Source organism: Psammomys obesus, unplaced genomic scaffold (genome assembly GCF_907164565.1).
Source record: "Psammomys obesus unplaced genomic scaffold, mPsaObe1.curated_primary_1811, whole genome shotgun sequence".
Classification (NCBI taxonomy): Eukaryota; Metazoa; Chordata; class Mammalia; order Rodentia; family Muridae; genus Psammomys; species Psammomys obesus.
In genome coordinates, this window is record NW_026585644.1 from 8,076,867 (window position 1) to 8,089,953 (window position 13,087).

Here is a 13,087-nt window from a genome sequence, read left to right on the forward strand (position 1 = left end):
AAAGTTGAACAAATGCTGTGTTTTGTTATTTCTCCACGCAGCTATATCAATGATACCTGAAATGCTTAAATACAATAAATGCAAAAATGGAAGACAGGCCAATAAATTAGTTTATTCACTTTTTATACACTTCTTTGATGAGCTATATCTCTCGTCTTATTTCAGGCATAATAACCACCTAAACAGCCAGGGGATTACCCCCTCCGTGTTAATTCCAGCCCCAGGCTCTTTATTCCTCAATGGAGCACATCTTCAGAGCTCTCTCTATTCCAACACCATTTTTTAAATACAGAGCAACTGGATCCACTTCAGAAAACCACATTTGATTTCTCGACGTCAGGTTCAAATTTGGAGACGAGAAACCAGCTCCTTCAGTTCAATCAAAATTTATTAACGCGGTGCATTACGTCCTGGCAGAAGACAAGCGACACCACAAACTGGATCCTGGTTTAAAAGTTCGCCCCGTGCAGCAGCAGAGAGAACCCTGCAAAGAGAAGTCGACATGACTGGTTCCGAGGCAACGGACGTACACAGCAACAACAACAATAAAAATAAAAGCTGTGTTACAAGAGGTTTGCCGAAGGAAGCACTTGTCCACTTGAGGCTGATGTCAGCAGGAGGCTCTGTTTTCCTGTGTGCTTGGACTTTTGGGGAACCTCGACACCGCCAACCTGCCTCACTTTCCATCCTAGGTCTGGGGCATCATGAGGCCGTAGAGCAGATGTTAGGGGTATCCCAACCTCAGCATTTGAAATGAAAAAAAAAAAAAAATCTTAGTGCTACGCTTTCAAATCAAATAAAAATCGATGTAAAATAATAACCCACGAAGAGTAAAAGGTTAAGTTTTGTGTAAGAACGAAATCGTAACGTTTTTCCCGTATGTGTGGGGATGCAGCAGAGAATGGCCTGCCTCCTCCCTTCCACAGCTGCCAGGGGTAGCTCACTCCCACACACGGTGCTCACTCGCCCTCTCTGAAATTTTTGCGGGGCAGCTGCTTGTTCTGACCCTCACTGCCAACGCCTGGTCGCTGTCTCAGTACCGCGTGGCCTGTACACCCCGCGGGGAGCGAGCGGGCGCAGGAGGCGCTGAGAACCGAGGAAACGTCACAGAGCGTCTGGTTCCAGGACCTGCCTCATTTGCACCGGCCTTTAGCTGACCGACGGTGGGAAGGAACATGCGGCCTTGGCCAAGCCCGGTGGACTGCTGGTGCCCCACGCCTCCATAACTGTCCTGATGTCCAGAAGCCGGAAGACGTCCTCGCTCAGTCCTAGCTCCGGCCGCAAGGCAAAAGTTCCCTGGAGTCTCAAGGTAAAAGGCTAGATCAACGGCCTGGCACCCAGGTTGGGCTGGGGGCAGGAGCTGTAAAACGGTGCTCTGCTCTCCTGGAGGCTGCCCCTGGGGTCCTGGTAAAGGGGGCTTCTGCAGTGCTAAAGTCCACTCAGCTAACCCCAACTCCCTCTAGCTAAGCTGCAGAGCAACAGTCACCGTGGTTTGGGGACGGCTAGGGAGCCACGCTAAATTCGAACTTGGACTGTGTTGCACGGGTGTGCCTGTGTGCGCCCGCGCAGGAATTAATGACCAGAGATGTTTTCAAAGGTTTTAGTGTAACATTTAAGCATTCTGAAATTTCAAAATATTATCTTCCTGTATCTAAATTCTGAGACAGTGGGTAGAGGAGAAAGCTGCTGTTCTCTCTCTGAGGGGAACCTCCGATTGTGAATCTGTATTGGATTGTTTTCATTTTCTTGGTAAAGTACTAATTAACTTGAAATCAGAGCCCCCCCCCCCCCAGACACACTCCCACCCATTAGCCCAAGCAAGATGCTGAAACAGTTCCCATATTCGACATCATTCTGGAATAACAACGGCTCCCACTCGGTACAATACTGCAGACCTAAATGCTACCTTCTTAAAAGTCCTACCGGGGCTCACACTGCCAGTGTTTTCTCCACCTTTGTGTCCTTTCCCTCCTCAGCTTGCTTCCCTCCTGCTTTCCCATGATCCTGCACTTTGCCATGACCTTACATGTGTCCTTTTCTCTCCCTCTGGAGTGACTCAGCCAGGTCTGCAGATTCACCCTTGAGTTTCTGATGGGACCTGCGTTCATTCACACTCAATAGTTTTCCTTTGGACACCTTGACCTGTATTGTATATTGTATGTTTCATCAAGAACAAAGTTTCAAGGCTCTCCCTGATGTCTGCTTCTTCTTTCCAGGTGCTTTTTCTCCTCATCAAGCGGGTTATAATGACACTGTCTTCATCGTTTTGTGGCATTACCGCTACCATTTGCATGGGCCTCCTTCCTGTTGCCCTGCCTTCTCTATCGACACAGCGTGTGATATTCTCCATTGCTAACTCCCACTCCCTGTCACCCAGGCATTCTGGATTTCTCTGAGGCGGCTTTGCTTCCTGTATGTACCTCTCAATGCACCCTAGCCTGCTAGAGAACTCTTTTGCAAGCCTGTCACAACCTTTCTTAAGTCCAAAGACTCAGTAAGATGCTTGTCCCATCCCGAGTTAAGTCCAGAGCCACAATTTGCAAGAGTTAACTAAGTCCACGTTTTAGGTACCAACAAGGGCAGGGCACCAAAGGAGAAATATAAACAAGCCTTTGAAATAATGAAACGTTCCCACGGGACATCGGTGAAAGACACTGATGTAGCTGTCACGTGAAAAAAGTAAACCTTCATTAGAGTTTCTTTTTGGCTGTTACCAGGTAGTTAATTTGTATACATATATGTGTGTGTATAGACCATCTGATATTATGTTAGTATCAAGTGACGTACAGAAAATATGTGGTTTTCAGTTCTAGGTATTGAAGCCCATAAAAGTTTTATTTGGGCAATAATTAGGGCACACTTACAAATCTAAATTTCAAAGTTAATGCTCGTAATATGATTCCCAAACACCTTCCTTAACTTACTCTCCTGCTTGCCTTCCATAGGCCTTTCCTTTACACGCAAGGCTATGCAGTGCTGATGGCTTTCACTTTTTATGTCTTGTGTGCCCTGAGTACTCTGCCCTTTCTTCCACCAAAATCCTGGTTCTTTTCTTGTCACTCGTTAAGCCCAGCCTCTTGGTCCTGCCCTGAAACCTCATCAGCCAGAAGAGCAGGAATTTCTCCTTCCTCTACCTTTGTTGCAATGTATCTCCCTTTCTTACTGCCCTGAACATTTGCCACCTTGCTGTATCTCACTTGATAGCCCTTCCTGTGCCCGACTTAAAGATCTGTTCATAGATGGCAGGTGTCTTACTGAACTTATCTATTGCTTTACCAGGTAAACCTACAGAATAGTCACAGCCTCAACTGACTAGTCTCTAGGAGTTTCAATTGGTGGCTGAGTGGCTGTATTTGGATCTATGTTTTTTTTAAATGTTTCTTTTAAAGAATGTCAGCCATGTCTATTCATCATAGAAAATGGCATAAAAATACAGCAAAAACAAACAAACAAACAAGCTGGGGATCAGAATTACTGTATCATTTCTCCATCTTTATCTAAGTGAAGTGGAAGGGAGGGGTTTACACAGAGCGCTGCACACTTGTGTTCATAGTTGCATTTTGGCCATAACAAAAAGGTAGATCTCCCCACTTGTCTGTCTATATAAACATATAGATACAGTGGACTGTCAATGAGCTTTACAAAGCAAATTTCTGATACATACTACCATATACATCTCGTTTGTTTTGGTTTGGTTTTGGCTTTAGTTTGGCTTGGCTTGTTTCTTTTTCGAGACAGGGTTTCTCTGTGTAGCCCTGGCTGTCCTGGACTAGCTTTGTAGACCAGGCTGTCCTCAAACTCACAGAGATCCGCATGCCTTTGCCTTCCCTAGTGCTTGGATCACAGCCTGAGCTACCCTACCACTCCCAGCTTTACCATATAAATCTTAAAGGCCATCTGCTGACTGAAATAAACCAGTCACCCATGGCCAAGTGCTGCCGAGGGCTGTAGACAGACTCGCACAGCATCAGGACACACAGTGATATCTGCCTGCCAGTTCTTGGGTTCAGGAAGCATGTGAAGGGTGCAGCTTCAGTTAAAGATGGAGGGAAGGTTCTGGAAAAAGACAGCAGTGATGGTTAAAGGTTTCGTGCGGATGAAAGTCCCTGAGGATATCCCTGATTCTACAAAGCTATAAATCTGAAAATAGCAAAAGTGGTAAAATGTGTGTGTTTTACCACAATACAAAAATCATCAGGCAAGGATGCTGGAAGACCTTTTAAGGGAAGGGATGGACGCACTGCCAGTGAAGCTCTTGGGGGTGGGAGACGCTGCTAGTGACACCCGAAACTGCACACCACACTTCGGTGGCACTTAGGTATTCAAACATTGTAGTGGAGTCCTACAAAATTACTGCATGAAAAGAAACATGCCATATAAAAAGTGATTAATTGTGCCTGTGATTTGCAACTTACGGTGACATCTGCAATATTCCCATTCTTCCCTTACTTTTTCTAAAGTTTTTAGAGCCTTAAATATTTCTTCCATGGCTAAAAGTTTGAGAATACATAATACCTTCTGGTCATCAAGCTAACACGTTTATTATAATATATTCACACACTTAATGCATGACCTTGAGCTAGGCACTCTGGCATGGCCAACAGCCCCAGCGACTCAGGAAGCTAAGGTGGGAGAGTCACTTTCATCAGGAGTTCAAGATCAGCCTGTATAACTTAGCAAGACCCCATCTCAACACACACATTTATTTTATATGTAGCACATATGCATTCATATAGAATATGTATTCTAGAAAGCAAAACTTCCTCATAATCCTATGATGGCTATTGTTTTCCTTTGGCGGCATGTATATTTTATAGGTACTTTTTAAAAAGAAGACAGTTAATGTTGACTTACACAGATTACCTTGGCAATGACTTTTTACTTTTTATAATTTATTCACTCCACATCCCAATTGTAGCCCCCTCCCTTGTCTCTTCCCAGTACTACCCTCCCTCCCCTCCCCCCTGTTCCCTTCCCATATTTCTCAGAAATGGGGAGTCCTCCTTCTCTACCATCTTGACTCCAGCCTATCAAGTCTCATTAGGGCTGCCTGCATCCTCTTCCTCTGTGGCCTGGCAATGATGGAGTCTTTCAGGGGATATCTGTGGTAAGCTCCTGTCCTGTTCCCTCTCTTCAACCACTTCTGGTGTCTATCCCATTTGCCTTTCTGAATGAGAATTAAGCATCCTCCCTAGGGTCCTCCTTGTTATTTAGCTTCTTTGGCTCTGTGGATTGTAGTATGTCTATCCTGTATTATATGGCTCACATCCACATATAAGTGAGTATATTCCATGTGTATCTTTCTGGTTGTGGGTTACCTCACTCAGGATGATCTTTTCTAGTTCCATCCACTTGCCTGCAAATTTCATGATTTCCTGTTTTTAATAGTTGAGTAGCATTCCATTGCACCACATTTTCTTTATCCAGTCTTCAGTTGAGGGACATGTAGGTTGTTTCCAGATTCTGTCTGTTACAAATAAAGCTGCTATGAAGACTTTTTACTCAAAAAAAAAAATGTATGTCTAGATATCTGTCTCTATTATTGGTCTCCAGGGAAACAGAGCCAATAAAATACACAAGCACAGGCAGAGATTTACTAGCAGGGGTTGGCTCACCTGGGGAGAAGAACTGGAACTCTGAGAACCTGGGGTCTGCAAGCTGGAAGTCCTAGAAAGGACACAGCCTAGTTCCCGTGCAGGTCCAGTGGCGGATGGCTGGGAGGGAAGATGCCCAGGAGGAGAGGAAGATGGTCCAACTCCATAAGTAAAAATGAACATGCATATCTTTGCCTTTCTCTTCTCTTTTCAGCACTCAGTGGACTGGGTCATGTCCAGCATATCACCGGGAATCAGCTTTTCTTGTTGTTGTTGCTCAGACTGACAGTCCAAATGCCAGTCTCTTATGGAGACACACTCACCAACTCTTACAGACAATGTTTTAACAGCCTCCTCGGCATCTCTTGGCCCAGTCAAGTCAACACATAAAATTTATCTTTAGACCCTTCACTGTAGTTTTAAACTCCTAGGCAACTATTCCAGTGTGAGGACACCTTAACTGATAATCCAACTGTTGGAAATATTTTATAGCCACAGAGAAGTATGCTGAGATTAACAATAATATGTTTCTCTGTGCAAACCTAACTGTGCCTCTCAGTAATGATGGCTAGATGAAGCTAAAAGCATTATTATAACTTTAACAGAATAAAAAATTTATTCCACTTTGGGCCTACCTCGCTTTGCAGTATTGTGATTGACTACAGGTACGGCAGGCTGAGAGTTTAGATGAGTAAGCTGAAACACCCATCTGAGGACATCTAAACTTGACTCAATGACTTCTTTTAAGATTTGTTTTGTATAAGTGTAAAATATAATCAGAGGTATTGGAAAACTTGAGCCCACGCCTAGAAATTCTCCCAGCACCCACCTCAGCTTATTGGACAAAGAATCCAGGAAAGTGAGGGACTGGGAGTTTATAGTCATTCTCCTTCGCTAGGATAGTTGCCTTTCCCAGTTCCTTAAGTATTCGTCCCACTCACACTCTACCTTCTCTACGTCTCTGCTGAGTAGTCAATCCACTCTCAAAACCTTGTAAACCACGTTCTGTCACTGCAGTCTTACCACCCACAACAAATCCCCATGGAAAATCTCTGATTGTTTTGATTCTGATAATTACGATGTTTGTGGGCTCCAGAACCGCACAGTGACCCCTTCACTTTTGTTGCATCTTGTTAGCTCTACTCTTTCATGGCCCATTATAGCCAGGCTGTAATTTTTCCATATTATTCTCAGTTGGGTGGCCTACAAATGTTTATGTGGTAATTATTAAAGAAAAAGCAAAGGGCGTCATAGCTGCTGCAGGCCTGGACTTTAAAATAAAGCCTGTGGTAATAAAATGGAAAATGTATTAATTTACTCAGAGGGGGAAAAAAAATGACATTTATCACTTGTTTGATACTTGTAGAAAACTTACTGAAGTGGGCCATTGAAAGAACATCTCTGAAAATGTACATTATATTTTACTCTTTCTGCCTCTAACCTGGCTCTAGTGTTTTCTATAAATCCAAAATCCTGTCAAACTCTAATTCTTCATGTATGAAGGAACATTTAAGAATATCTGTTAAAGAGCCAAAATACCCTACCTCATAAAGAATTAACTTACTTGTGGTATGTATACACACATTCGTATTTTTTTTCCTCCCTGGTTAAAAGTTATTTACACATCTGTGCCTAAGGTTAAAAATAATGAGATTCAACCACAAAGATGAGTAAATAATATATAATTGTAGTGTTGGAATTTATCAATTTAGAGTGGTTGCCTCCATATTTGCCTTCCTTTTGATCTCCCTGTAGACATATTGTTATTGACTGCAAATGTCTCGGTATTTTTGCTCATTGGAATGTGCTTTGACAGATTAATTATATGTTATCAGGCAGTTGAAGATCAGCTAAAGATATGTGGCCACAAGAGGGATTCTGATGTCTCTGAGCTGTTCCTTTCTAAAAAGTAAGTGTGCTTTATGGAAAAAATAAAAACCAGAAGAGTATCATTTTATAATGTTTTGTAGAGGCAGTTTTTTCATTACCCCTTCTTCAAGGACTGTGTTGGCAACCACAGTCTGATTACATTACCACTTTTGAGTGTCTGACACTTATACTGAAGAGGCAAGACACAGAAAAGGGTAAAATGCAGAGGTTATAATCTTGATGTGTTACGTAACTTTTCTCCTAGGATTACCACATTTAAAAGCAAATAGAATACCAGATAAATATGAATGTTAGAAAAACGGTGAACATAATTTTTAGTATCACTATGTTCCAGACAATATTTATTTCTCAAAAACTGCAAATATTAACCAGATTCCTCTTTATTTCCTTCAGCAATTCTACCCTTGCATAATACTACAACTTTTTTATAAGATTGCTGGGACATGTAGGAGAGTTAGAAACTAAAGAGAGATCTAGTACATAGTAAACACTCAGCTATCATTAGAACTATAATGATGATGATGATGATGAGTAATGGCTCATTGCTTTCATAATATAAAACCCACTATTTTACTATAACTCCTAAAATCATATTAATTTTGTTACCAATTAGGAAAATCTCTCCGTTGCATCAAAGAGCTGTTCTATAAAACACAGTAACCCTGGTGTCTGTGACAGAACCCAAGTGTAAGAGGGAGAGGAAGTGATGGGTATGGTTGGACTCTGGCCACACTGCATTTCTACTGGCCAATAAGTGACATCCTGCATGGACACTGTTTATGTTTTAATAGCAATAACACTGCTCTGACTCATATACATCCCTCAAAATTCAGACTTGAGAAGCTAAACCTTTAATGGAGCTGTGCTAAGAAGCAAGACCATTAAGAATGGGTCATGAGAGTGCTGCATTTCATTCATGGCTTAATGCCATTGTTACTGAAAGAGGCTCATTGTTGCAGAGGCGAGTTCCTGATGAAAGCAAGTTTGGTCCCCAACCTACACACATCTTCACTGTATCATAATGCAGAAGGAAGATCAGATAGTATCTTGACCTTGGGCTTAGCAGCCTCCAGAACTGTAGGAATTATATGTCTTTGTCCTTTCTCTGTGGTTAAGGATGGGAGTAGGGAAAGAAGATGAATAAGAGCAGAATTATCCAAAAGGGCATCATACCATTCCCAAGTATGTTTGATCATGCCACTGCTCTGCACTGCCTTCTTCTTTTCAGGCAAAGCATGCCATTTCTACCATCCTGTGAGCTGGTTTGTGGATGTCTCTGTCCCCCTCTGTGCCAGTCACTTTCCTTCAGGTTCTTGGGTCTGTTAGTCTTCGCTAGGGCCAGGGCAAGAAAGGTATTCCCACAGTTGCAGTGCTTAGAAACATAGCTCCTCCGTGAGGCCAGCAAGAGTCCTTCCTGTCAGTGAGCAGCGTTCCAGGCACAGATGTGTTCTATAGCTAACATGGGCAGATGTTGAGTGTTGTGCTTTGCACATGGGAAAGAACCCATATCATGAAAAGCCCCTAGAATGTTAGAAATAGAGATAGTCCAGAAGTTGCAGTCAACCAGGGTACACCATTGGCTGTTAGCTCATCAAAATAAACAGGTGAGCATGCAATTGGGAACACGCACCATAGAAACATATCTCTGTCATTGTCAGGATCATACTCTGACCGGGGAAAAAAAATGGGGAGGAGATCTTTTTTTTTTTTTTCTTTCTGATAGAGCCTGAGGAAGAAACAAAAGATTCATCTCCTGCCTTGTTTCTATCCTGAGGCTTGTCAAGTCTGTTCTTTACAAAGTACCCACTTTCAGGTAGTGGGTTACAGGGAAACAAAATGGACAAAGACTGTATTGGCATTCCTTTTTGTTAACTTGTCATATTTATTGGTATTGAGAGCTGAGTAGAAAACAAGTTTAGAAAATGAGTTCTCTCCTTCTACCATGTGGGACCCAGGGATCAAACTCAAGCCTTCAGACTGGCTTTTTACCTCTGTGACATTTCACTGACCCTGTGCTCCTACTCTTGATTTTTCTTTCTTGGTCTTCACTGGCTGTGAATAATTTGTGTCTTATTATATACAAGGCATGACATATATTTACTTATTTAAAATCTTTGAAATCCACCCTCGCTTTAATGAAACAGCCTAGTTTAACAATGAGTTTAATCACTTTGTCTATAGTGATTTGAGAAATTAGTCATTAATAAATACATTTCTTTGGTTGTATTAAATATTTATTTTAAATTTATTATTACAGAATAAGTCGTATTTTTTTAAAGTGGCTCCTATGTTCTTGTTGGTAACAGAATAAAGAGATGCTCCACTTGAAATATAATAAATTATTGGCAAAGTATTTTGCCCAGCATGGCCTTGGGTTTGGTCCTAAGCTTTAAAAAGTAAGGAAGTAAATAAATAAATATTTTAGAATATAATGTATATGGCAAAGAATTTGGACATGTTCAAGGTCATGCTTTGAGTCTTCCTAGAAATCAATTAGATTTATAAGAATAATAAAATTTATATGCTCAAAATGTTGCGTCACAAAGCCTTTTGTCACTCCACAATGGCACACTATTGATCACAAGAGTGGGCAGATAAAGAGGATAGCTTTAAAACACTTGAAAAATTAGAAATATAGACCCTGACTGTGGGTGATTAGTGGTCTTTTTAAATGAAGGATAGCAGGGTCGGGCTAGAAAATATTTCACGGTCTACATGCATAAACTGGGGCAGCTGCTCCTTTTCTTAAGTCCTTGTTGCCGTTGCAGCAGTCTTATCGATGTCTCTCGGTAACTGCAGAGCATATGCTCTGTAACACGCACTGATGTAAAGCTCCATTAGTGGAAGGTTTACATCTCATGGCCTTTTTTTGGCCCCACCTTAAAATATAATATCTTATTCTTAATGTAGGCCAGGTTTGTGTGCAGAATAACATTCCCAGCTTGAAAGCACTTTTTTAAAAAAGTGAATTACTTTGTTACATTATGCAATAGCCAGATTTTTAGCATTCATGTCATTGCTATGAGAAAATTGATAAAGATGGGCTCGTTGATAATGTACTATTGGATTAAAATTTACAGAAAATTTCCAAAGTGAGGCTCGAGACCTTTATAGTTCTAACTATGGGTTGTTTTTATTACACCATACGAGGAGTTGAAATGAGCATGCTATCATCACTTGCTAGTGTAATAGTCAGGCTGCATCATGGCCTAGGGGCTCCTACAAAGAGTAAAAATGCATTAGTGGTGTGCACTTCCTATTGAAAGTTGCTTTGGCGAGGCCTGGTATATGTTGCTGTATTAGGGAAAGTGTGTGTGGAGGGGTATGTGACTGCAAAGAGGATGGAGAAGAAAAATAAAGGGGAGGAAAAAGAGAACGGATGCTTTCTGTAAAAAGAAAAGTTAACGAATGTAAGAAGAATGACGATATCAGGGGAAAAAACTGCAAAGCCAAATGAAGAAAGGGTCACCAATTGAAGGTAACCATTATGGTAGCAAGATGTGAGGTCAGAGTTGGGCCTGACATGTTAGCATTTTATTACAAAATTAGCACAATTATAATAGAGACGTGGCAGGACATAAACAAATAACAGGACTAAGTTTTACCAAGAGTGGGACAAACTGACATCATTTAGCTTCTAATATAACACAGAATTTCCACTAATGTCATTAAGGTGATACATCTGAAATATAGCTGTGAGGGAGCTGTATCAGGAACGGGGCCATGCTGCTGGCTAGTTGTCTAGGACTTTTCAAAATTTAAGTATGCTAACAGGGGAGACTTCAGCAAATGTGAACTTAACATGACTAGAGTTAGGTCAACTAAATGTACTGTCTGAATATTGAGAAGGCAAAAACAAGCTATAAAGGAAATGGGGTGTGAATAATTTATTTGATGGTTTACTTTGCTGAATTGAACTAAATATCCTTAAGAATGATAGTGGTATTATGACTTGCAGAAGAATATTTTAGTTTGGAAGCTATGTTTACTGAGCTATTTAGGAACAAGGAGCCTGCAATAAAAAGCCTTATTTTCAAGTTACTACAGAAAAATTACACACAGACTCAAACACACACACACACTCACACACACATATAGCGATGTATTTTTTAAATAATTTTATTTTATTAATTACGCTTTATTCACTTTGCATCCTCCCATAAGCCTCTCCCTCCTCCCCTCCCTATCCCACCCTCCCTCCCCTCTCTTCACGCATGCCCCTCCCAAGTCCACTGATAGGGGAGGTCCTCCTCTCCTTCCTTCTGATCTTAGTCTATCAGATCTCATCAGGAGTGGCTGCATTGTCAACTTCTGTGGCCTGGTAAGGCTGTTCCCCCCTCAGGGGGAGGTGATCAAAGAGCAGGCCAATCAGTTTATGTCAGAGGCAGTCCCTCTTCCCATTACTATGGAACCCACTTGGACACTGAACTGCCATGGGCTACATCTGTGCAGGGGTTCTAGGTTATCTCCATGCCTGGTACTTGGTTGGAGTATGAGTCTCTGGGAAGATCCCTGTGTTCAAATTTTCTGGTTCTGTTGCTCTCCTTGTGGGGTTCCTGTCCTCTCCAGATCTTACTATTTCCTGCTTATTATATAAGATTCCATGCACTCTGCTCAACAGTTGGCCATAAGTCTCAGCATCTGCTTTGATAGTCTGCAGGGCAGAGCCTTTCAGATGCCCTCTGTGGCAGGTTCCTAGGTTGTTTCCTGTTTTCTTTTTCTTCTGATGTCCATCCTCTTTGCCTTTCAGGATGGGAATTGAGCGTTTTAGTCAGGGTCCTCTCTCTTGATTAGTTTTTTTAGATTTTACAGATTGTACAGATTTTAGTAGGTTTATCCTATGTTATATGTCTATATGACTGAGTATATACCATGTGTATCTTTCTGCTTCTGGGATAGCTCACTCACAGTGATCCTTTCCAGATCCCACCATTTACCTGCAAATTTCATGATTTCCTTATTTTTCATTGCAGAGTAATACTCCATTGTATAGATGTACCACAATTTCTGCATCCATTCTTTTTTTGTTTCCAGCTTCTGGCTATTACAAATAAAACTGCTACAAACATGGTTGAGCAAATGTCCTTTTTGTGTACTTGAGCCTCTTTTGGATATATGCCTAGGAGTGGTATGGCTGGATCTTGAGGACAAACTATTCCTAGTTGTTTGAGAAAGCACCAGATTGATTTCCAGAGTGGTTGTACCAGTTTACATTCCCACCAGCAGTGGAGGAAGGTTCCCCTTTCTCCACAACCTCTCCAGCATGTGTTGTCACTTGAGGTTTTGATCTTGGCCATTCTGATGGGTGTAAGGTGAAATCTCAGGGTCGTTTTGATTTGCATTTCCCTGATGGCTAATGACGTTGAGCATTTCTTTAAGTGTTTCTCTGCCATTTGATATTCCTATATCGAGAATTCTCTGTTTAGCTCTGTACTCCATTTTTTAATTGGATTACTTGGTTTGCTGCTTTTCAGCTTCTTTAGTTCTTTATATATACTGGATATGAGTCCTCTGTCAGATAAAGGGTTGGTGAAGATTCCCAATCTGTAGGCAGTCATTTCTTGTTTTTTTTTTTTTTTTTTTTTTTTTTTTTTTTTTTTTTT

At 41.4% G+C, this 13,087-nt stretch overlaps 1 protein-coding gene across 1 annotated transcript in view; it reads left to right on the forward strand.

Moving 5' to 3' along the window:
* Positions 1-502: 502 nt before the first annotated feature.
* Lrrc72 (leucine rich repeat containing 72) overlaps positions 503-13,087 on the forward strand; it is a 44,084-nt gene continuing 31,499 nt past the window's right edge. The window contains exons 1-3 of the mRNA XM_055621586.1: positions 503-730; positions 1,154-1,309; positions 7,430-7,503. Of these exons, the coding sequence (XP_055477561.1) occupies positions 503-730; positions 1,154-1,309; positions 7,430-7,503 (458 nt within the window). The remainder of the gene's footprint in view (positions 731-1,153; positions 1,310-7,429; positions 7,504-13,087) is intronic.